Source organism: Cricetulus griseus, assembly GCF_003668045.3.
Source record: "Cricetulus griseus strain 17A/GY chromosome 1 unlocalized genomic scaffold, alternate assembly CriGri-PICRH-1.0 chr1_0, whole genome shotgun sequence".
Classification (NCBI taxonomy): Eukaryota; Metazoa; Chordata; class Mammalia; order Rodentia; family Cricetidae; genus Cricetulus; species Cricetulus griseus.
In genome coordinates this window covers 135,759,694-135,784,040 of record NW_023276806.1, presented here as the reverse complement: position 1 = coordinate 135,784,040, position 24,347 = coordinate 135,759,694, and the positions used below count along the sequence as shown (strand labels likewise).

General features: G+C 40.0%; 1 protein-coding gene across 1 annotated transcript in view; it reads left to right on the top strand.

Annotated features, from left to right (window-relative positions):
• The window catches only part of Wif1 (WNT inhibitory factor 1), a 57,035-nt gene that overhangs the window by 16,387 nt on the left and 16,301 nt on the right, over positions 1-24,347 (top strand). Inside the window, exon 3 of the mRNA XM_027392307.2 lies at positions 20,133-20,241. Coding sequence (XP_027248108.1) covers positions 20,133-20,241 — 109 coding nt within the window. The remainder of the gene's footprint in view (positions 1-20,132; positions 20,242-24,347) is intronic.

Sequence of the window (24,347 nt, the reverse complement as noted above, 5' to 3'; positions counted from 1 at the left end):
TCAGACAGCTTCTATGTCTTCGGTATTTGCTTGGTTCCACTCCTTCAGTTTGACTAATGAGATGACTTTAGGAGCTGAACTCAAGGCAAGAAGACAGGAAGGCCCTATTATTAATATTCATTCTTTAAGACTGTGCCCAAATCATATCTTCTTTATAGACACTCATGTTTATTCCTGGCTTGGCTCTTTGCACAGGACTAAGAACTCTGAGATTTGTCTTCCTGTTACAAACACGGCTTTTGCATCTCTGCTTGTCTTTGTAATAATTATAACTTGCAAAACCCATTACTCACCAGGAACACAAACTGGACCTCATTAGAGTGCCATCTTTCACTTCCTGGGTATAACTATTTCTTTTCATGAATCATGATAGATTTTTTTCTTCATCGCTTTTTTTTCCATCATAAACTACTGCATGCCCTACAGGGTTCCTGGAAAATATGAAAAAAGAGAAGACTGAGGATGAAAATCATATGTCAGTAACTCAACCTAGAAAAAAATACTAATATGTTGATGCTTATCTGAGTAGCATTTTCCTAACAAAGTAGCAAGTCCTATTTTCTCTGTTGGTTGCTGAAAGATATGGCACTTTTTAACATATTTGCCTACATGTCTTGTAAACTTGATTTTTGAATGGTTATGCAACATCCCATCACACATTTAAATTTTTTCTTCTACATTATGTTTAACATTTTACTATTGTGAATAACACCATGATGAAAAACATAGTATATAAAACTTGTTCCAAATTGATTTTACTTCCTTAGGATTAAATTCCAGAGGTGGAATATCTGAGTCAAAAAAATCCAGATCCCACATGGGCTTTTGGCACACGCATTACCTCTGAACCTATAACAGCTACTCCATATACCACCAGCAGCAGTATGAAAGAAATGTTCTTTTTTTGTATCTTTTTATGGCCTTCAAAGAATCCTCTATAGGATGCTTTCCAACTGGTCTGATGGTTGTAGATGTGTGCCTGTATTTCTGTTCAGATATGGTAAACGGAGCTTAGTGGGATTTCCATGCTGTAGGGGAAAGCGAGCAGTGTGTGGTAGGCCAGTTCTCTCCTGTTATGCCAGGCTGTGGGTGTCCTTCAAGGTACGAGGTTCTCAACCTATGGGTCAAGACCCCTTTGGGGGTTGATCAAGGCTTTCACAGAGGTCATATATCAAATATCCTGCATAGCAGACACATTATGATTCATAACAGTAGCAAAATTACAGTTATGAAGTAACAATGAAAATAATTTTGTGGGAGGGGGCACCACACCATGAGGAGCTGCATTATTAAAGGGTGGCAGCATTAGGAAGGTTGAGAACCACTACTGTAGAGAGAGCACCCTAGCAGTGGCAGGGCTGGTATGTGTTTGAACCTTCAAGGTTCAGAGCCATCATCACCAATAACTATAATAGCAACCTTTTAAAAGAGGAAGACTGCGCCAGGTATAGTGGCTCACCCCTGTAATTATCCATTCTCTAGAGGCAGAGGGTTGCCACAAGTATAAGGCCAGGATAAAATGCATTTACCAAACTTATCATCAATCCTATTTTGTCAATAGGACACACACACACACACACACACACACACACACACACACACACACACGCACGCACGCACGCACAGGTGAGAAGGGAATACAATAGAGTGAAAGTGGAAAAATAAAAAGAAAGACAAGTACCATGTGTTTTCTCTCACTTAGGTGGGAAAAGGAGACTGGCAGATGGGGAGGGAAGACCATGGAGGGTAATGGGGACAAAGGTAAGAAAAGCACAATGATACATACATATGAAAGGTGGCAATGGGAAACCTACTATCTTACACACTAACCAAAAAAAAAAAGTTCATTAAAACATAGACTCTAAGGGTGTTAAAAAAGGAAAAGACAGGCCGGGGTGTGCATGTTTAGCTGCACAGTGGTGTGATTAGTAGGGCCCTGTATTTACTCTCCAGTCACTCTCCTTCTCCACCCACCCCTCAAGAAAAGGCGAATTCGCCAGTTAGTCTCATGAGCTGTCTGAGCAGAAGCAGGAGTAGATCTGGAAAAGTCTTCAGAGAGAGAGAGAGCACCCAGCAGGACCAGCGGCAGGTCTGAGCCTTCACTTCTGCTATGTTTACTCTCTGCTGAATAAGATCAGGAATCTTATCTGCCCCCTGGCCTCTGAGCAGCGCATCTTCCTTCTGCTGTCACTTAAAAGACAGATGTGTCCTGCAGTTGCTTTGAGCACTATATGGTGTAGACACGTGGCCAGGAGAAGGGAAAGGGCAGTCGTAGTAGCGAGAACTCGCTTTCAGCTATCCCACTGGTTTATTCTAAGTTGTCTCATCAACAGGCTACCAAAACACATCTGTACATCTTCATGAGGAATTGATAAAGGCCTAGAGCGTCTCCACTGGTGTGTGCACACTCAATTTCCAGCATTTGTTTCTGATATTGCTCATTAGATCATACTAGACCAGAACTAATATGCTGGGCTTCAAGAACTGTGAGCTTATCAATTCTCTGCATAGATACATATTCAAGAGGAACTGCATCCACTCCTTGCTGCAAAGCTCAGGACTCTTAGTTGAACATGGGGGGAAAATTACCAAGCACTTGTACACTTGCAGAAGGGAACCTTAGGAATAAGTTCAAGGACCCTATTTTTCAGAGGAGAAAAACAAACATTAGACGTGATGACAGACTTCTGGGAATAGCAGAGACAGCAATGGAGCCGGTGGAAAAGCACATTTTCTGACAGCCAAAGCCAAGCTCCCCACTTTATTTTACCCTTAAACGCTAGTCTTTGAGGAAGTGCAATAACATTGCATCCCAGCTCAACAGTCCCATGAAATGAAGAAACAATGCCCTTGCAGTTTTTCAGTGTGAGGAATGAAGACGCCAATTGATCTGTTTTATGCTATTCAGTCCAACACACACATGCGCATATGCATTGTGGATCTTAGAGTTTCTTTTTGAAGCAAGAGTTCGGTGGGGTGAAGGCAGTCACTATTATGTCCTGGCCGCAGTGCATTTTGCTCATCATGATGTCCAGGATATGGAAGGTATCCAACAATGGCACATGGAAACATGAGCAGGTAGGTGAGATGGTTCATGGGACAGGTGTTGGGTAGGCTTTGGATCTGGAGTTTAGAATCCATTCCTACGTGCCCTCCTAGAGTCGTTCCAGCTATGGAGTATGATGATCGGCCATCTTACTTTACAGGGATACTGTCAAGAATGACTTGTATGTAAAACTCATTAAGATCCCCTAAAACACAAATGCACTCATCAAAAGGAACTAGAAATACAGATTTTTTTTTTAAAAAAAATTGTTTGGTAGATAATACATATTTTTAAATATAGCATTGCTTTGAATGATTTTGGAAAGTTGTCCTGGCATGATGGAAACATGTTTTGCAAAGCCTGTGTTCACAGATTGATTCTGTCTTTTATCTGTTATCCATGAAGGAAGAAAGACATTATGTCAACACATATTTACTAACCTTTATTATGTCAACATATATTTACTAACCCTCGTATTCTGTTGTTTTCTCTGAATTTTTTTTGGAACCTTGGTTTTTGGAGATGAGCTCCCTCTCCAAAGCCACCAATTTTAAACACAATTCTCTTCTCCCTTTCTTCTAGTTAGTAAGCATATTTGAACCAAGATATTTCTTACCAGCATCATATTTGAACTAGGGTCATATTTGAATTAGTGAAGACCCTTTGGAAGTTGGTCTCTCCAGAGTATTAAAACCTACTCATAGGCTTAAGCCGATTTCCAAGAACAAAGCAATCACACTATCCAATATGTATATCTTTTAAACGTAGATCTGTACTTCAGTGGTGGCTGGACCGTCTGTCAGGATGGGAAAGGCTAGGCTGTTTATTTGTCAATCAGCATGCCTTGTGGGCAGGAACTGAGACTGAGTTTTGAAATAAGGCAAATTATCTCTATTGTTCCCTGACCCTTACTCTGAGGAAACATCAATTTGGAATTTGGTCTGGGACTTTCTACTTCCTCTCACTTTTTTTTTAATGTCTAGATATATATATATATATATATATATATATATATATATATATATATATGCCATGAAAACCAATACTGAAGCTGACAGATATAAATTTCCCAACATCTTTTTAAAATGAGTAAAATAACGAACAAAAGATTCAATTCTCAGAGCTTTTTAGTGTCCCTGAATCAACTGCATTGTGATCCAGGTCACACCAGCCTCCCCGACTTGTGTACATCATTTTTCTATTCATCTATCTCTTTTCTTCTCATACGCTCTGTCATCTTCTGTCACAATTGGGAACCTAATAAGCTCACTGAGATTTTCTTTAAAAGCAGCCAAATTGAAAATAGTTAAGCGCCTAAGCCCTGGCCCCTTTGGAATTACTCATCTGCTTTGATCACTCTTTTGTACTGTTTAAGACTTTGCTCCATAAAATACCAGGGGCACTGAGAGTAGATGATGGCTACAGCACCTGCCATTAGGGATGATGCCTGGATGGAAGGGATGGGGCCAAGTGTCAGATTTTCAATGCAGATGCAAGGAAGGCATTAGAAGCCAATGATTCCAATTGTAATTTAACTAATATATTTTCAAGCAGAGAGGGACTGTGGAGGGGAAGGAAAGCTCCAATGCTCTGTTAGCATTGCTGATTGGAATTCGGGGATCTAGACCTATGTTTATGTGTATATATCTGTATATATAATATATATGTATATATCTACTAAAAATTGGTTTTTGCACTTTTAAGTATGTTCCAAAAGAAAAAAAAATTCTTGATTAGCAGTACCCGAGCTTGGCCAGGTGACTTTACCGGAGGGACAAGGGCAGCAGTCACAGCTGCTGTAAGAACAGGAGACCATTGCAGAAGAAACCCCTTTGCTTGGCCCATTTTTTATTGATTGCTGTTGGCTTTTTATACTCGAGTCTTTTTAAAGGTCTGAGATTTAATCCAAAACTAGGAGACTAACCTTTCCTTTGATGTCTTTTACTCTGTCATTAGTTGTTCTTGCAATTCAGACTTTGTTGCTCCTCACACTAGTGAGGACCTGGCTTGCTACTTGTCCACCTAAATCTTCTCTTCCATACTGACTGCTCTTCTTCCCTAAACAGAGGCAGCTAAGCTACGCCAAACACACTCCATTTCCAACTCACTAATGCAATGTAATTTATCTTAATGAGAGAAATGAAGAGGGAGAGAGAAAGAGAGAGAGAGAGAGAGAGAGAGAGAGAGAGAGAGAGAGAGAGAAGAAGAAGAGAGAGGAAAACCTAAATCACTATTTATGGGCTTCCTAGTCAGGTCCAAATTATGACAGAACTTATCATAAGAACATCTCCACTAATCAAACATATCTATATCTATCTATCTATCCATATATACATATATTTCTAGCAATTATTTACTGAGAAGTATTTTTATTTCCCAGTGCAGTTTTGAAAGCACACAGGCTATGCAATTAATTTAAAAAGTTCCTGACTTTGCTTAAATCCCCTGAGACAAACGAGTATCTACTGAATAAGAGAGAAAATACTTATCCTTTTAGGCTTTCCAAGAAGCTGGCCCTTTAAGGCCCCACACCCAAACTAGAGGTCTAAAGAGGGCTGGTAGTAGCTGTGAAAAGTTTCATTGCCTTTTATGAAAGTTCAGCAGCTGTATTGGGGAAGAGATATGAATCCCACGAAGGACTGCTAGCTAACAGGGCGACTGTAACATATGGAATTAATAAAGGTCCAATTACAGGGCCGTCACTGTTTGCCACGGTTTTAACTTATGTAAGTTATGGATTATACTTTCATGAGATCATAATCAAAAGGTTATTCTTTGGTAATGGTGTGTTAGAACTTCAAAGCCGTCCTCTGAGCCTCGAGAACAAAGGCTCAGAAGTTTGAACATAGGCCAGAATCAGTCTGTATGAGTTAACGACATTCAACCATCCGGGAGCCGGATCAACCTAGCCACGCACACGGACTTTCTCTCATCACATCAGATCAACAGTCGTCACTAAAAGATGACAGTTGCTTCAACTTTAATGCATCCTTTTTTTTTTTTTTAAATAAATCAGCCTGACAAACCTGGGTGTCTGCTCACATTTGACTCAGAACTCATCGGTTGAGACTGTACTGTCATTCACTGTTCTAGAAGGAAGAAGTAATGATTAATTAGGGCCACAGTGAGGGAAAGGAATGGCAAGTATTGAGGAATTTACAGAACTGCTTGGGTCTTGGAAATGAGAAAGTGGCTGTGTAACTTACATAACAAGTCAGAGTATAAAGAAGGTTGTGGTCCATCCTAGCATTCTGCCCTACTTTAAGTGAATGATAAAGGAAGTCAGGATTGGCTAATGTAACAAATGGAAAATCTACTGCCTCCCGCGTGGCTCTTAACATCCTTAAATAAGGACTGAAGCAGGCTTAAAACCATTATACCAAATAAGCAAAGTACCATGGTGTGTGATCACATTGGCAACCTTGTAGCTCTTTCCCAGCAGGCCTGGAAGCCTCCTGTGTAGGCTGCTTCCTCTCCTGGCACTGTGGTGAATCCATGGGCTCATCCTGGGATTTTGCTCATCCGCCTCAGGTGGTAAAATGTTCTGAGTATTTTGGCCCAACAACTCTTCAGGTCTTCATTCCCCGCCTGGGCTGTGCTGGTGGGGTGGGGTGGGGAGAATAAGGTTGATGCATCTCACTAGGCTAATTCTGTTTCCACGCAGCTGGAGGACTAGGTAATGAGTAAAGGCATACAGAAGAGTCAATAGAGAAGGGGCGGGGTGTCTTCGACTACTGGGGTGTCCTCTGCTCCCAGAGAAGTTTACAATTGTGGCCGCTTTCCTGGATTCCTCCCCTGGGAGTGTTGATTGTATTCCTTGTGTTGAGATTCCTCTACTGAGTGCCGGTAACCGGGGCGTCCATTCACTCCACAGGGTATCCATGCTCTTTCCCACTCCAGAGATCCAGCCTTAACTATTCTCTCTGTAATAGTGCCTTTCCCTGGATACATGCTTGCTCTGCCCTTTGGTCTAGCCTGGTAAGCTGCCATCTCACAAGCAGTGTTTTGTGCCCTTCCTCTCTAAAGAGCATCTTCGTCCCCATGCCAACCATAATCCTCTATTGTCTTTCTCTGCTTTTCTTTGCCATGTAGCACGCAGCTCATGTCCATTCAAGCATTTTGTTTTTTAATTTCCATTCTCTTCACCACATGGAGAGTAAGCTTTCTGCTGACCAGGTCTTGACCTCATCACTCTCCACGGCACCCCAGTACCTGAAGCCATGTCCTACAAGTATTGAAAGGGTTCCGTATGAACCCACTGAATAATTGAAAAGAAGAATGGGCAAAGAAAGACCAGTTGATTCGAACTCTATTCTTCCATTTGTGTTTCCGTTTGAAACTTTTTTTGTCATTGAGTAGAATTGATTTGCTTTAAAAATCTCTACCGTGTTCAGAGCTATTGGCCAAAATTGACCACTAAAGTGGAAGACAAAGCCTGTGAGAAAGAAACAGGGTTTTGGAATCTAAACACAACATGATTTAATTACAACAATATTTTATTTACCTGAGATTTCTTTCTATTCACATAGTAATAGAGGAAATTGGCTGTACAGAATAAAACATCAATGTGTTTTTAAGAGAACACACTCTCACTTCCTTAAGTCCAGGTGAGAAACAGAATTTCCCAGAGGGAAGGACGAGTCCTTCTTCTGTAGCCCTTCCTGAGGTGATGCTGGCCTCTGTTGGCAATACTCACAGCCAACTCAATCCTATACTTTTGAATTTTAATTCTGCATCAGAACCAATAGCCTCACCTGTGCAGGAGAAGCATTCTGTCACCAAGCACATCCCTAAATCTTTAATTTTTTAAAAATTATAATGGTTGTGAACCACCATGTGGTTGCTGGGAATTGAACTCAGGACCTCTGCAGGAGCAGCCAGTGCTCTTACTCTCTGAGCCATCTTTCCAGCCTATAAATTTTTTATTTAGGAACAGAGTTTTGCTAAGTTGCCCCAGACTGGTCTCAAACTTGTAATCCTCCTGCTTCAGCCACCCACATAGCTGAGATTATAGGCATGTGTCTTAGTTAGGGTTTCTATTGCTGTGTAGAGACACTCTAACCATGGCAACTCTTATAAAGGAAAACATTTCATTGGAATGGATCGCTTGCAGTTCCAGAGGTTCAGTCCATTATCATCATGACGGGAAGCATGGTGGCATATAGACAGACGTGCTGCTGGAGTATAGCTAAGAGTCCCATATGTTACAGGCAGCAGGAAGTCAACTAAGACCCTGGGTGGTAGCCTGAGCATGGGAAACCTCAAAGCCCACCCCCACAGTAACACACTTCCTCCAACAAGGCCATACCGACTCCAGGAAAGCTTCACCTCCTAGCAGTACCACTCCCTATGAGATTATGGGAGGCAATTACATCCAAACTACCAGTGTGTATTATCACACTTGACTACTTTTTGCTTTTTAAATATATACATCACTGCTGTCTTTGTGATTTGAAAAGTTTCTATCAATACAATTAGGTAAATATGAGCAATGAAAACCTGAATAAATAAGCTGATATTTAAGATTATTTGTGATGTGTTGTTCTCTGTGAATTGAAGAACATTCATTCAATACAGCAACCAGTAAGAGACTTTCCCAAACATACAATTGGCAACATACTATGAATAAATGAATAGTTCTCATTCATGGTCAGTCTTGCTTCATCTATACTTAGTATTTTAAAGCAATCTTATGTAGCAGCAGCACTTCATCCCTAAGATTTCAGCCTGTGCATATCTCTAGGACTTAAGATCTTAAAAATATCCCCTAATATGATGAAACACATAGCTAGTATTTAAATTTCTTGTTTTATCTTAAAAATGTCATATAAGGTCCACATTCTCTGGCCCTTTAGGTCCCTTCTAAAGAAATCAGGGCTGTCCCTATAACGTTTGCAGGTGAACAGGTTTGCTTCCTATAGTCTCGTTGTGTTTTTGTGGCATGTTTAACGTGTTCATCTATCTTCTAAATTTTCTGTAAATTAATAGTTTGATAATATTGGCTAACTTATTTTAAAGCTAAAGAAAATTCTGCTTTTGCTTGCATGTTTTGACTAGAACTGTATAATACAAATTTTTGACACCCAGACAAAAAGATTGTTAGGGGCTATTTTCAAGTCCCTGCCTTGTTTCTGGATCCTGCTGCTTGTACCCATATCACAAGAATGATGTCACTCGGGACTTTAGAAGGGGACCCTTGACCCCACACCCTCCAGCCCTAGTACCCAGTGTCCAAGGCTACTCTTCTCCGTGTGCCACTGCTTCCGTCTCCCAGGAACTTCTTCTGCTGCCCCACCCCATCAATAAAGCCCCTTTCCTTGACCCTGTTAATACTGACCAGCATTTGTCGACCACTTGCAACATGTCAACCGTTACTAACGTTTTACATGCATTATCTACTTTGATCCTCACTGACTCTCTATGGAGGGAATCATGATTTTCCTTGGATTCCCCAGGCTTGCTGACACCCTGTCAGCTCTTCCCTACTCCTCCCTCTGCTGAAGTTGCCTCCACTCATTGAGTAGTACCCAAGTCTGTTATCCTTCCTCGGGGCAAGCCTTCACTATCCCCACAGATAAATCACAGCACACACCTCAGGTCACCATGTACATTTCTCAGGCTCTTTATCACGGTCATAGACTTTAAGAGTTATTCTATGAAAGACTAACTTCAAACTCCACAGGGACAAAAAACTAAGTAAGGTAGTAGTTCTTAACTTTTTTTTTTTTAAGAATGTGAAAAAAAAACTGGAGTTCATTCTTCTAAGAAAAATATTCGCATACCTATGGACACAAAAGCTATACATTCTAAGGATACATGGACCTACATGTGGGACTCCTATTTCCCGTCCGTTTTAAAGAGGAAAAGCACATTAACGTAACTAGAGAATGAAGAAAAGAAGGGGAAAGATGGCTGCTGTTTATAAGTCAAAGAAGAACGGTTACTTACTGAAAAACAAATTTCAGAGAAAGTAGGGATAAAGATGGAAACATGTTCATTGGTAAGAGTAATGAGCAAGAAAGTGGAGGTCATGACTGCCCACTCTTCTGGAAGCAACGGAATGAGAGACAGACAGAATCTGCATTTTAACCTTTTCACCACATTTGTATGCATGAGGAAAGATGACATAATTGATGGGGCCAGGCCAGGGGTAGGGGGTGCTGTGGAAAGGAAAGTGGTTGGGTGAGATTTGAAAGGACTGTTTGCAGGTAGAATGGGGGAGGATGCTCAAGGAATTCATTTGTGTAATCACTGTTTTGACAACTAAGGTACTGTTTCAAGTTGTGAGAAGAATGGGGAATTGAGCAGGGGACTTTGGGGAAACAATGGACTTGTGTAGGAGAAGGGAGAGACTAGTGCTATTTAAATGGATTACCCAGGGATCTTGAGAGACAATCAGACTTGGCTGCACAGATCTAGCTGGATCTCATGGTTTCTGAGGGATCTTGGGGGATCATTTGGATCTGGATAAAGAGATCTAGCTGAGTCTCCAATATCTTGGGGGACAACAGAGTTAGCCACAGCAACCCAACTGGATCTCAGGTTTGTAGATTTTCATCATCAGTGTTACTCAGGAAATTGCTTGGGTCCTACATCAGTCTCTCCTTTTCAGAAACAGGAAGAATGATGGATCTATATCAATACCATGGGTAGAGGAACTTACTAGAGTGTGAGGTGGCTCAGTGGATAAAAATGCTTACTGCCAATCCTGACAACCTGAGTTGGATTTTTGGGACACTCATGGTAGAAGCATAGAAATGAATCTTGTAAGTTGTCCTCTGACCTGCACATGAGCACCATGGCAGGTGCACACCCCCCCACACATAGCACATGTATGCCCCCACACATACACACATGGCACATGTATGCCCCACATATACACACATGGCACATGCATGACTCTACACATACACACACACGATAAATAGATGGTTTTGTTTTGGTTTGGTTTTGGTTTTTTGAGACAGGATTTCTCTGTGTCTTTGGAGACTGTCTGGAACTAGCTCTTGTAGACCAAACTGGTCTCAAACTCACAGAGATCCACCTGCCTCTGCCTCCTGGGTGCTGGGACTAAAGGCGTGCACCACCACCATCCAGCTCATAAATAGATGGTTTTAAAATGTTTCAAAAATTGCAATTTAAAAAAGTGGCTTTAGGCAATGACTTTTTCTAAAGTGTAAAATAAGATGTGTAGAAGAAATGAGTAGTCTTTTAATCTGCTAGTAAAAGTAACCTTCAGAATTTTGTAGCCACAAGGTCACAGACATTTCCTTCTTCCTGTCTAGCTTGTAGGAACAGGACAAGCTAATCATCAAAGCATATCTTGTAGAAGGCATTTTGATATGAGATATTTCAATTTCATGAAATTGGCAGATCCCATGACTTTTTCCAAAGTACTTTGAAAAATATTAACCAAAGCTAAAGAAGAAAAAAAAACTCATTTCATTTTTTTAATGAAAGAAGCAAGTTAGTGCTGTTCATGTGTATCCAATAAAAATATATTAAAACTAAGGAAAACATGACCTCATTTAAAATATTTTGAAAATCATTACTGAGAATATCTCCCCATGTTTCTAAGTCAGTTAAAATATTCAAACGTTTCTTATCACTAGAATGAAGTAAACACATACCTACAGAGATATATACACATCATATAGAAACAAGAAAGAAGTGCAACACTCATTTTACCTTTTGGGGGCTACTTACACCTATTACCCAAGTTTTTATGCATGCATTATACATGTTCTGTCCTAAAAAGTGGGTTGTGATGAAACAGACCCTGTGAAAAGTGTGAAGGAGCAAACAGGAGAATGAGATACCAGTAAAGACCATGTATTCTTCAGGAGAGGTAAGGGCAAGCTTTTGTTTTTAGTAATGATTAAAGAAATTTCTTTTAGCATTTTTTTTCTGCCTCAAAGCACATGAGTACTCGCTGGCTACTAAAGAAGCTTTAAGAAAAGCAATAGTCAAGTATGTCCTTAGAAGAGAAGAAAAACGCCGGGCGTGGCACACGCCTTTAATCCCAGCACTCAGGAGGCAGAGGCAGGCAGATCTCTGTGAATTCGAGGCCAGCCTGGTCTCCAGAGCGAGTGCCAGGATAGGCTCCAAAGCTACACAAAGAAACCCTGTCTCGAAAAACCAAAAAAAAAAAAAAAAAAAAAAAAAAAAAAAAAAAAAGGAGAATAAGAAGAGAAGGAAAACACCATGTAGGTTCCCTTTCTTTTCTCCAAACACTTGCCTGCTGATGATGCTTCAGTATTAGCCTTTTGGCATCTGTCAGTAATCACTGCACTTCCCATTCAGGCTCCCCTAGTCTCTAAAGTGCCGAGTAGACCACACATACTTCTATATCTCTTTCCTAGGTCCCTTACCTTCTAATGTTTTATTTACCCATTGCCGTCATTCCTCCCAAAGTCCAGTCTGTATGTAGCTCAGCACTGGACCTGACTTCGCAGTTGCTATCATTGAATCTGGCATGTTCTGAGGAATAGGTAACAAATAACCAGGAGCTAGAAGAATAAAAGGAAATATAAGTACTCAGAAGCTCAAGGCTGCCTGCTGGGCTGTCTGCTGAAAGCAGTGTGCAGACCAGGGCTACATCTGCCATTGCTAGAGTTCTGGAGCTCAAACCCAGCAGAAGTGAGGCAAGCATCTTACCAACGAGATATACCTCCAGCCCTACAGAGAGGAGTGTAACAACTCCTTTCTTTCTCTTTGGCCTAGAGACAGCCTGGGAAAAGTCTTTTCTACCACCTAATGCCTTTTCTCTTTCTTTCCTACTTCCCTATTGCCCTTCCCTCCACCCCTTATCTTTGGGGTCATTCACTACAAAACATCAGCGCAGCCAGCACTCTGTTGCTTCCCCATCTTGAGGACTTTGGAAAGAGAGTGACTAGCCAACAGTTTGTCAGATAGCCAGGTCTGTTTCTGGTTTGCAGAAGCAGCGGTGATTCCAAACTCTAGGAGGAAAGATGGAAAATGTCTTAGAAATTTCAGATTTATGTGAAGCCAAACTGTGTGATCTCTTGCCAATTTTAGTTTACAAAACTCGCAGGGTCCCAGATGTGTTTACTTGAACTTTAAGCTTTAATGTCACCATTATATTCCAATAATTTCACTCCCTACATCCAGGCCACTGGCTGCGGTCTGGTTTGGTGTGCATAAAAATGATTATTGGAACAGAGGAACTTGGAGGCCTGGTGCCCTCTCCCTAAGCAGCATTCCTTTCAATGCCAATTAGTGAACTAATTAAGTAACCATTCTGAGTGGAAAGGTGCTTTGCCTTGTTTTGATTACACACACACACACACACACACACACACACACACACACACACACACACTGAAAGCCAGTTGCAAAAGAAGGCTTTTGTGATATCCCACAATTTCTGGCAATACTATAATTACACACTGAAAGTTGTAGAAAGCAAAGAGGCTGGAGATCTAAGTGGGAAAAGTGGCCTGGAAGAGCATGGGGACAGTTATTTTTCAGAGCCTGACCCTATTTGTTTTATCCATTTATATTCTTTCTGGGAGTCTCATGGCCAAGGGTTTGTTCCAGAATAAGCACAAAAACAATTATAAACATGCAGTAGCTGGAAATCAAATGCCAATATTTATTTATTTGTTCTTTTAAAAATTATTCTGTATTTTTTATGTGAGCAGCAAAGAATAACCATGCATCAAAGTCAGAAGAGTTCTTTGACCCACAAAATAAGTTAGTGACTGTCTGAAAGTAGTAGAATTGGAAGCTAATCAAAGTGTTCTGGAATGCAATAGGTTTATGCTTCTAGATCCTTCTCATGCATTCATTCATTCACTCATCAATATCTATACATTCATTCAATCCTTCATTCATCAGATATTATTCAAGTACTTTGTACATGAGTCTCCAACAATCTATCGGAGAAATATATATCCATATCCCATTCTTATCCATAAGGAATCCACAACTGCCAGGGCCTAGACGCTTAGTATTGTCTACTTAGGATGAGTAAAGCTAGGTTCTGTCCCTAGCACCAACAAAAAATCTTTGTTGAGAAGAAATTTGTGAACAGTTGGCTAAGATTACTCAATGGCACATATATTAAGGAACATGCTGGTTGAAGGCCAGAGAAACCAGGCGAGGTGAAGGCAATAGAACATGGGCCAGGTGAACTCCAAAAGATGACACCATTTGACAAATAGGATATGAAGGAAATTTGGTCCAGACTGTGAAGTTACTGACAAGGTTAAAGACCTTATCCTGGATAAGAAGCATCAGGGAAGGACTGAGGCGTGACAATGGCGTGTTTGTTTTGTGATAGATGTTTTTAAAAGGAAGGCAAGAAAGATTTATAGTAATGGCAATATGGGAAAGAAAAGGTTGGTTTAGAGTTAAAAGCATGTAGTAAGAGGAAAGGCCACAATGAAAGGCAGCAAAAGAAAAGGGAGGATAATGTTTCGGTACCCAGAGATAGCAAGAAATGACACCAAAGTGCAGGGTCTTTGTTATTGGAGAAAGTATAGTACCCTTCTCAGGCCTGACGAAATCAGCCGCCTAGGAAGGGAACAACCAGGCCTCGCGAGTATAAGCTTGGACACGAGCCAGGAGGAGAGAACACTCTGTACTTGGGTAGAAGGATGTTGACAGTACGTGTTGCCCCATCAGCTCGTTCATTCACGTTGCTACAATAAAATATCCGAGGCAAGTGGCTTAAAAGGAAGGAAATAAAGTTATTTTAGCTCATGCTCTGAAGAGTCATGAAGCATATTATGGCATGTCGGCGGCTCACCTGTCCATCCAGGAAGCAGATAGAGGGGGCAGGAGATCAGGGTTCTCCTGAGAGTGTATCCCCATGACCCAGAGACCTCCCTCAAGGCTCCATCTCGATCAGACTTGGTCATCTTACAGCTGCACCACCCTGTGCCTTTAGGGGACCCTCAACCAACCAGAACAATCGTCATCGCCTAAAAGGTGATGTAAAATTAGTGCAAAACATGAAAAGGAAGAACCACCAAGTCCTTGTGGGTCAACAGAGGTGAAGTCACTGGAAATAGAAGAATAGCCACAGTGGCGGTCACACTTATTAGTGGTTTGCTAGGATCAAAGGAGATGGGGAGAGATGATAAGAACGGGCAGGGAAAACAGGAAGTGGGAGGAGACTCAGCGGTGACACAGTCCAATGGGATGAGACTCTGGAGTGACACTGTCCAGTGGGAGGAGACTCAGCAGTGACACAATCCAGTGGGAGGAGATTCAGCAGTGACACAATCCAGTGGGAGGAGACACACAGTCCAAGGTTAAGTGTGTTCGGGTTTGAATGATGAAGTCTTGCAGAGAGGTAACCAAAAGAACTCAGAAGACTGTGAAGTCTGGCAGCCTTCGGTCTAGACATGCAGGCAGCAGATTATTTTAAGCACTGGACATGCTTATTTATTCATTTTGTTAGGCTTTTTAACCTTGTACTATTTCCTTTCTTGTTTATTTTAGTAGCTATCTTCCTGCCCTTCACCTATAGTACAGGGGCTATTTTAAATTCCTTTATACTTCTCGTACCTAGTAGTACCCTGCTAATCGGAACTCTTTTGAACACTATAATCGTCACAGACTTACGGTAACAGTAGATTGCTGCGAGAGTAGTGATATGGTGTAGTAAACACTCAGCAAGGATTACTGAAAAATTTGAACCTGCTGCCTATCATATGCTTTGTATCTTTGAAACAAAGATGATACTTGAGAGTTTTACTTCTCTCCCATGACCACTTGGGTCAGCATCATGATAAGAGTCTGGGGGTTGTGGTTTTATGAAAGGCTGACTCGGAGGGTTCTGCAATTATTACGCTTATTATATTAAGCATACACCGTAAGCCCAGACATTCAGAGGTAGAAAAGAAACACTAGATTCCTCCCATACTTAACTGGGTCTCTGTTTCCTTCTCTGTGTATCCTCCGAAGACGCTTGGACCAAAGGACTTCTGAGTTGTTCCGATTTGCTGTGTAAATGATGTCTTCATCTATTTGGAAGGAATGACATAATTTCAGCCAAGGCAATTGGAAACAAGATGAATGGCTTCCAGCATCCCTCCCTTGATAATATTTGGGTGCCTTTTATATTTCTCCATGAAAAAAAAAATTACTGTGCGGCGGCAAAGCAGTCCAAGAAAAAAAGTTCAGCAACTTAATTTAAAAGTGAATTAATTATTCCCCTGAATAGACCCCTTCTTTGTTTGAATACAAAGCGCTCTTTTCATGTATTTCCCAAATAACTGCCCTCCTTACCTCTACCTGAATTTCCACTAGTGTCATTTAATAAAATGAAACGTACTTTTTCCTAATAGCAGTTTCCAATATAACTTTGCTGTTACAGTTCATGCTATGAATTCCTTTTATCTAAGTAATAAATCTGTAATTTGTGAAACTTGTTTCCAAACTTTAAAGCTAGTTCTCTGTTCTTCTTGGCATAGAATTTGGGTTTTATTTGCCTCCAAATAAGTTTTTCCAATGGAGAGATTGGGGTCTAGGAATATTTATTATATTATAAATAAGGTAAAAATGGAAAGTTCTGTCTAGAAGTTAGAATAAGACATAAGTCTAAATCTAACATTCATTTGATCAACCATTTATGACTTTTAAACTTAAGTCCCTAAGTTGAGTGAAGGATAGATTTACTTTCTGTTGTGGTAATGAATATATATATATATATATATATAATATATATTATATATATATTCATATATATATGTGTGTGTATTTTACATATATATCTATATCTATATATAGATATATATATTACTTACCATGTAAATAGTTCTATATATGTGTATTTACAATGCTAAATAAAATTTTCAAAGAAGTCACTGTCAAGGCCAGATAAAACATTGGTTAATTTCTAAGCGACTTTCAATTTAGAGTATGTAAGAAGAAATTGAAAGAGTGTGAAAGAGTCCTTTGAAAATGCACACATATGTAAGATAAGCGTGGGGCTGCTGAGGCAGCTCAGCAGGTAAAAACTCTTGTAAAAAGACTTGACAACCTGAATTCAATCCCCGGGATCCACATGATGGAAGGGCAGAGCCAATTCCCAAAAGTTGTCCCCTGACCTCCACATGTACTATGTGCCACAACACACTAGATAAATACAAAGAAAGTTAAAATATAATAATAACTTTATAAACAAACAACAACAACAAAAACAAGCAAGAAGGAAATCACATATTTTAGAGACTTGAGCACCGTTATTGTCCTCAGTAAGAAGGACAAACAGACAAGGCTTGCTCCAACAACCACCTTCTGCTGATAAAATCCAAGAAACTTTTGTACCTCAAGAAATCTTAGATACAGAATTAGAACTATGGTAAGGAAGCCATAATGTGTACCAACAATCCAAGCAATTAGAGCAATACCCTGAAATCTATAGTGTGGGGTCTGCTTTGACAAGGTTGGAGGAGTGGCCATCCTGCTCCACAGTCACACTAGGGCTAGTTAGAAGACAATGAACCTGAGAGAGCCACACCTTCCTTCCAGCATTATGTGATGCCATGGAGAACAAAATGTCCCTTAAAGTTGCATTTCCAGGACCTGAACAAAATCCTCCCAGATCCCCAGTCTTCCAAAGTTATCAAAAAAGTTTTGGAAGAGACATTCAGAAGTGGCTCTAATGTCGATTGTTCTTTAACATTCAAGGGACTGTGCCAAGAAGTGCTGTGTGAGCACAGATGCCCTCAACTGAGTGCCAATGACCAGATTTATTGACTGTCATTAGTCGTGTGGATCTGACAGTGGGTTCCATGCTTATTTCTTAAGTTAATGAATTAAATTTTGCTATAAAATGAATAGAACCACATGCTGAAAATGTGGATGAAGCAGGAAAAACAAAACAAAAAAATGAGTTATTTATTATCAGTTCTGGTTCATGAATGTCTTAATCTGGATGTTTCAGCTTTCTTCTTACTAATAAAACCATTTAAAAAGCAAAAACCCTAGTTTATTTTACAAAATGATTTTAGTTTACAAATGTAATTTTTAAACGTATCATGTATGGGAAGGCACATATAATTTCCAAAGCAATAAAGCTCTAAGACATGCTTATGGAGTAGCAAAGGGTAATTTATTAAGTTGGACTTGAAATTTTGGTTTTGAGGCGTTCCTGCTCTACCCACAAAGTTCTTTATTGTCATAGTAGGTCCTGTTAATAAAGTGTCCCTATTGATTTGGGATGCCCAATGTATAAGATTTGCTGTGCTATTGTTACTTGCTGTTTTATTATCCTTGGTGGTACAAATAACTAGAATATAGTTAATTATACTGGCATTCAGCACCAAGTCCTTTCACAATGCCACTTTAACTGTGTTCTAAGATAGAATGTTTTAGTGATAAATACTATGGAGTAAATCTTGGGGATGGGGGAGGGGTGTTGATAGGAGTCATTGGAAACACCTGGATCTGTGGAAACTGGAGTCTTTTTCATTGATTTTCCTGCAGGGACAGAAATACTATTCATTCTCTATCTCAAAGGAATTCATTGCAAATTGAATTACCTTTCCTGACAGCAGTGCTTTCATGGGCTTCCTTCAGATCTCTGCCTTCCCTTCCATAGGGGAGCAATCATTTGTCTCAGGAACTGACCTTCTCCCTTTAGCAGATGAACTTAATAAATTAATTCACCCAACCCTGTCACTCTCCGAGGGAACAGGCATAGTGGTCTTCTGGAACCTTTGCAATCATTGTCACAAGCCAAAGAAGGGGATTTGGTTAATGAAGGTGCTATTTTGGCTTCGTGAACCCAGGTGGTGTTTCTTAGCTCACTGTACATGTAGACAGAATCTCTGTGGCAGCTGAAAGTCCATCATTATCTGCCCATGAAGTCCTTTGTGACTGATGTATTTGACAATGATTTAGAGCAGGAGGTGGTTTGAATGGCTTCTATGCGTTCTTCCATGTTTTCCATGTTATAAAATAAAAATTATACTGAACGTAAATCCCACTACTTAAAAGAAAAGTCTCAGTCCACATTTATGTACTGTAACTCATTTCTATAATTAACTCACTCAAAACTCTGGCTATCTATTAGGATAATGGCAGAACCACTCAACTTGACTATTCCACTTGTTAGCATGTGTGCTCTTTATTAGTTTCCCATTACTCCTAAGCAAGAACAGACTGTTGTTAGCATAAACCATTTTTGAAGACTGTGGGGGGGTGGGGGAGTGCATGCATGCATGCATGAGTGTGGAGCTGGAGTTACTGGTGGTTGTGAGAACCACCCTATATGGGTCCTGGGAACTGAACTCTGGTCTCCTGGAAGAGCAGCAAGCACTCTTAACCAGTCTCCATCCAGCCTCCACAATCTCTTTCAATAAAAATGTTAAGCACCGAAGCTCCATGGTTAGACTATCCATCAATTGTCTATATTGATGGCCACCTGAGTCACAAGACTTTTTCTTAACTACTGATATAGTGGGAAAAACTGTTTACATTGTCAAGTGTTACAGATTGTCGTCACTGCAATGTTATTGTCCTCACTGCAACTTTTTTGTTTTGTTTTAAAAACTTAGGCTTTTCTCTCTATTAAATTGAGACCTTAAATATAAACGTTTCAAACTCAATGGCAGCAGGATCCTTAAATTTTGGCCTTTAAGTGTCTTCTTTGCCATTAAGTTTCTATTCCATTAATCATTATTTATTACAGTTCTACAAATTCTCTCTGATTTAAAAAAAAAAAAACAAAACTAATGGCCCAAGAACCTGAGATGAGCTTTCTAAGGGCTGGTTGCTAATACTTTTGTTATGTCTCCCTCTGATTTTTCTCCAAATCCTTCTACATATAGCAAGTAATAACACTGTTGAAGTTAAGTGACATTTTGAGCAAGCTCTAAATAAATTCGTTGGGCATTTTGGGGGTTCTCTTCCCTCCAAGCATGATCCAATTCCATAGGTATAAATCAGAGAGAGTGAATTATGCCTACATAATATTTTAGATGTCGGGGACTCCAAAGTTCCCACAGGGAAAATAATTACTCTCCCATCACGTGGATGGGTCATCAAGAAGTGTTTTCTCCATCACTGTGGTTTCCCTGGCACTGACGGGCAATGCCTTTTGTTGTAGGCAGAATACTTCTATGAATTCCTGTCTCTTCGCTCCCTGGATAAAGGCATCATGGCAGACCCAACTGTCAATGTCCCTCTGCTGGGAACAGTGCCTCACAAGGCATCAGGTGGGTGGTTGTTGCTTTGGAGAAAAGTTTGTCCATAGACTTCCTGGAGATGAGGATATATAAGGGACATGTGTCATCCATTAGAGGGATTATGGGATGTTTTCCTGAGGAGAGCTGTTGAATAACCAAGGGCAGCTTGGTTATTATCCTTCAGGCAAAGGATTAGTATAAGAATAAAGAAATGATGGATTTACAGTTTCCTAAAAGCCCAAGATAGCCAAAACCACACCCAATTCATTAATGATTCTTGCTTTTTTTTTAATAAAGGAAGAAAGAAAAAAATAAACATACCTGATGATGTGGATGTACTCAGCCAGCAAATGTGGATTAGCACAGCACACACAAATGTGACCAAGATTCAAAGTGGTTGGGGGCAGATGATAACCAAGAAAAAGTTCCCCAAAATTAGTCAGAAAACCTTTAGGGCGTGGAGTGATATCAACTCAAGCTTCCAGATGTAACCATCCTGCATGGCTGAGAAAATCTTGTATATGATTTGTTACCAGCTTCTCATCTTTTGTGTGATACCCACTCAAGTGTTACCTAACTTAATCCTACTAAGACCAGAACTGTAGCTCTATTTTATAAGCTTTAAAAAATGAAGGGTCACACGGCTTGAACAATTCGTCCAAAGTCAAATGTTAGTCATAGACAGTAGAGCCAAGGCCAGAGCCCAGGATTCCTGGGTTTTAGGAAACAGAAAGTTCTCCTGTATTTTCTTCTAGTTCTGTTTCAAGAATCTAATGTTCTTACCCCTGACACTTCATGACAAGCATGCTATTTACAGGTCTTTCTGAAAGTTGTTTTTACCTTTGTAAGACATGAAACTTATATAACATTCTATTATATGGATTGCCATAATTTGTTTCTCTGCTCCCTCAGTTTTTGTTAGTGAGATTTCTTTTTAGAGTTTTCATGCTATAAATATCATGATAAAAATCCTTTGAAACTAAAGATGCTTGCTGCTATAAGGGAAGAGGCCCATGTGTCTCATTTACCATGACTCCTACTGCAAGGTTCAGCAAACAGCCAGCAGACAGGAAGTCATGGCTGGATTAATAGGCACACTAAATTCTTGGTACTTACTTCTTTATTATAATAGATTGTTGTATACTGAATTCTTGGTGCTTACTTCTTTATTATACTAGATTGTTGGAAGTGATATTTTTGTGGTGAACACCATGATATGTATGAACTATTAGCTTAAAAACAAAACCCATGAAACTGCTCAAACACCAATAGTACTTTCCATGGATTGTACCTATTTGTACCCTGGCTCCAGTGTGCGAGTGTACTTGGCTCACAATAATCTCATCAGCATAGGTTTCCAATTACATTAACTACTTTGCCTATTTAAAAAGAGAGAATGTGGCCTTTCACTCTGTTCTTTAATGTTTTTTTGTTTTTGTTTTTTTTAATTTTCCTACTGAGCTAGAACACCATCCCTGAATTTGGTAGACTATGCAAAATATGGTACATCCCACTTATTTTTTTATATTGAGATAATATGTTCTTATTAGTTTGCATAACTTGTGGTACATAAAATAAGTTTATTTACCTTTTACTATGCTTTTTTGAAGTCACTGTTATTTATTTATTTATTTATTTATTATTTAATTGGTAGAGAATAAAATTTATATTGCCAAACGTTTTTCCTTTGCAATTTTTTCCATTTCTTTTATGTTTCAAAATCAAGTCCTACTCCAGAAAGCTGTCAAGTGACCATTTAAACATACTTCTAGAATCCTAGAAACATTTATTTTGGCTGTAGCATGAAAGAACGGCTCTATCTCAGGTTGTTCTCAGTCATTGGCTTTCCTAATGGAAGAGGTTCCACCCATATGCCTCGTCCTTTGCATTTCCATGCACAGTAAGCCATGGCTATGGCTTTGTAGCATTTCAAAATAAGTGATAGTGGTGCCTAATTTTAATTTCATTCTTCCAGAGGGATGATAAGAAAATTCTCAGGTATCAAATAAGAATCCCTTCAAGAGCTAACTGGAATCTGATTGTGATTAGGAAATGAGGCCCCTCCACTGAGACTGGTTCCTACTGTCTGCCATTTTCAATGGATCAATGATGTGACATGCAACTTCAAGACTTGAAGATAGTCTTTCTAGATCCTGGGCATCAAAACCATTGTGGGTGCAAATAGGATGGGTGGGGTTTTAGTTCTTTGCAATCATCTTCCTGGTGCTGTTCTGATCCATCTGCAGGGGTGAAGGAGTGAGGGTTTGTAGTCTCCCTGGGTATTGACTGCCCATTTACAGGGGTGAAGGAGTGAGGATTTCCCTTATCCCAAGGCATTGGCTGCCCATCTTCAGGGGTGAGGGTTTATATTCTGCAGAATCAAGGGCCTAAGATTTGTCATCTTGAAGACATGGACATCCTACTCCAAAGACATGGATATTTAGATTCGGATGGCATCTGCAGCACTTTACCACCTCTTGGAGATGAACAACACACTTGGACTCTGAAAACTCTTGGAACATGGTCACTACATAATCTCCTGCCAGGGAATGTTATATTTCTTATATTTCCTTTAGCCAAAGATAATTTTGTACACATTTTTTCTTGATAATTTCCCCCTCTTTCTTTTTAAAGAGCCAAGAATGAACACATAGCACGCTTATCAGCATCCAATGTATATTTAAACATTTTTCTCTTGCCTCTTTCTGATTAATAAAACTCATACAGAAGCTTACTGCAACTTATTAAAATTCATCAGCTCAGTTAATTACATTGGCCACTTGTGCTGAGCTTCCAATGAAACTCAAATCATTAAATTTCTAACTTAATGCTCACATCCCGCATCTCCCTACCTTTAACCATTTTTAGTGTCTAAAAAGGAATTTTACTAAAATTCTACTTTTGAAGCTATTGACATATCAGCTACTGGGTATATATGATAGATTGCCTTCACAGACAGGAACTGCTTAAATTCAACCTCACTTTCTAATACTATGAAACCTAGAAAAACAAAACCTAGAAGCTGGAGAGATGTCCCCATTGGGAAAGTGCTTGCCACACAGACCCCTGGCAAAAAGCTGAGCTTGGCAGTGCCCTACTATAATTCCATCCCTGGAGAGGCAGGATTTCCTGGGCTTGCTGGTCAGCCAATCTAGCCAATTGTCAAGCTCCATGTTCACTGAGAGACCTTGTGGAAAACCAAACCAAACCAAACAAACAAACAAAAACATTAGGGAGAGCAACTGAGGAAAACATCTGATATCAACTCCTGACCTCTACATACACATGCATGAACACATGCTTGCATGCAAGCACAAGCATAAAAATTAAAATAAAATTCAGAGGGAAAAGCAGATGACCCTTGTGTCAAGGTGAGATTAAAAACAAAACAAAACAAGGAACAGGCTTTCTTCGGGCACAAAGTGATGTCCCCTCATGCACACAGGTCTTCTCCCAATTAAGACCTTTCACCTCGGTGTGCACACGTATTTTTTTTTCCTTTCTTTTAGAAGCAAAACCACAGGTTCACGTAGTTTATGGGGGTTTCAGATCATTGCGGGCCAGCGGCTCATTAGCTTAGCCTCATTAGCTTGGTCACCACAGTAGGAGAAGTGAAGGCACCTTGAATTGTTAGAAAGTAACCAAATCACTGTGTCTTTGCTCCTAAGCATCCAGGTAGCATTCGTTATTGTGCCTTGCTGTTTTATACCCCCAAGCCGCTAAACTGTCCTTTCATTCCATAGGTGCCTGTGCCCGGGCATCTCTTGATCTTTAACAGTTATGAAGTGCCTATCTTCTGGTATTTGAAGAGAAAAACAGGAAATACAAACTGTAGAGCGGTTTGGGGTGTGTGTGTGTGTGTGTGTGTGTGTGTGTGTGTGTGTGTGTGTGTGTGTGTGTACATGTGTATCTTTTCCCATAAAGCCAGGGTGAACACTGTCACTATCTGAAACCCATAGAACAGCAGTATGTCTCAGGAATCCATTGTAGAGAAGGTTTTAAACAGGTGTTCATGTCTGGAGGGATACCATCTTCTTGATGGCTCCAGGCCAGAATAAATGGTCAGTATTTGCTGAGAGACAGAATGCCACAGCAGCTGGGAGAACTGGGTACTTAGGTTGGATACTTTTTATATA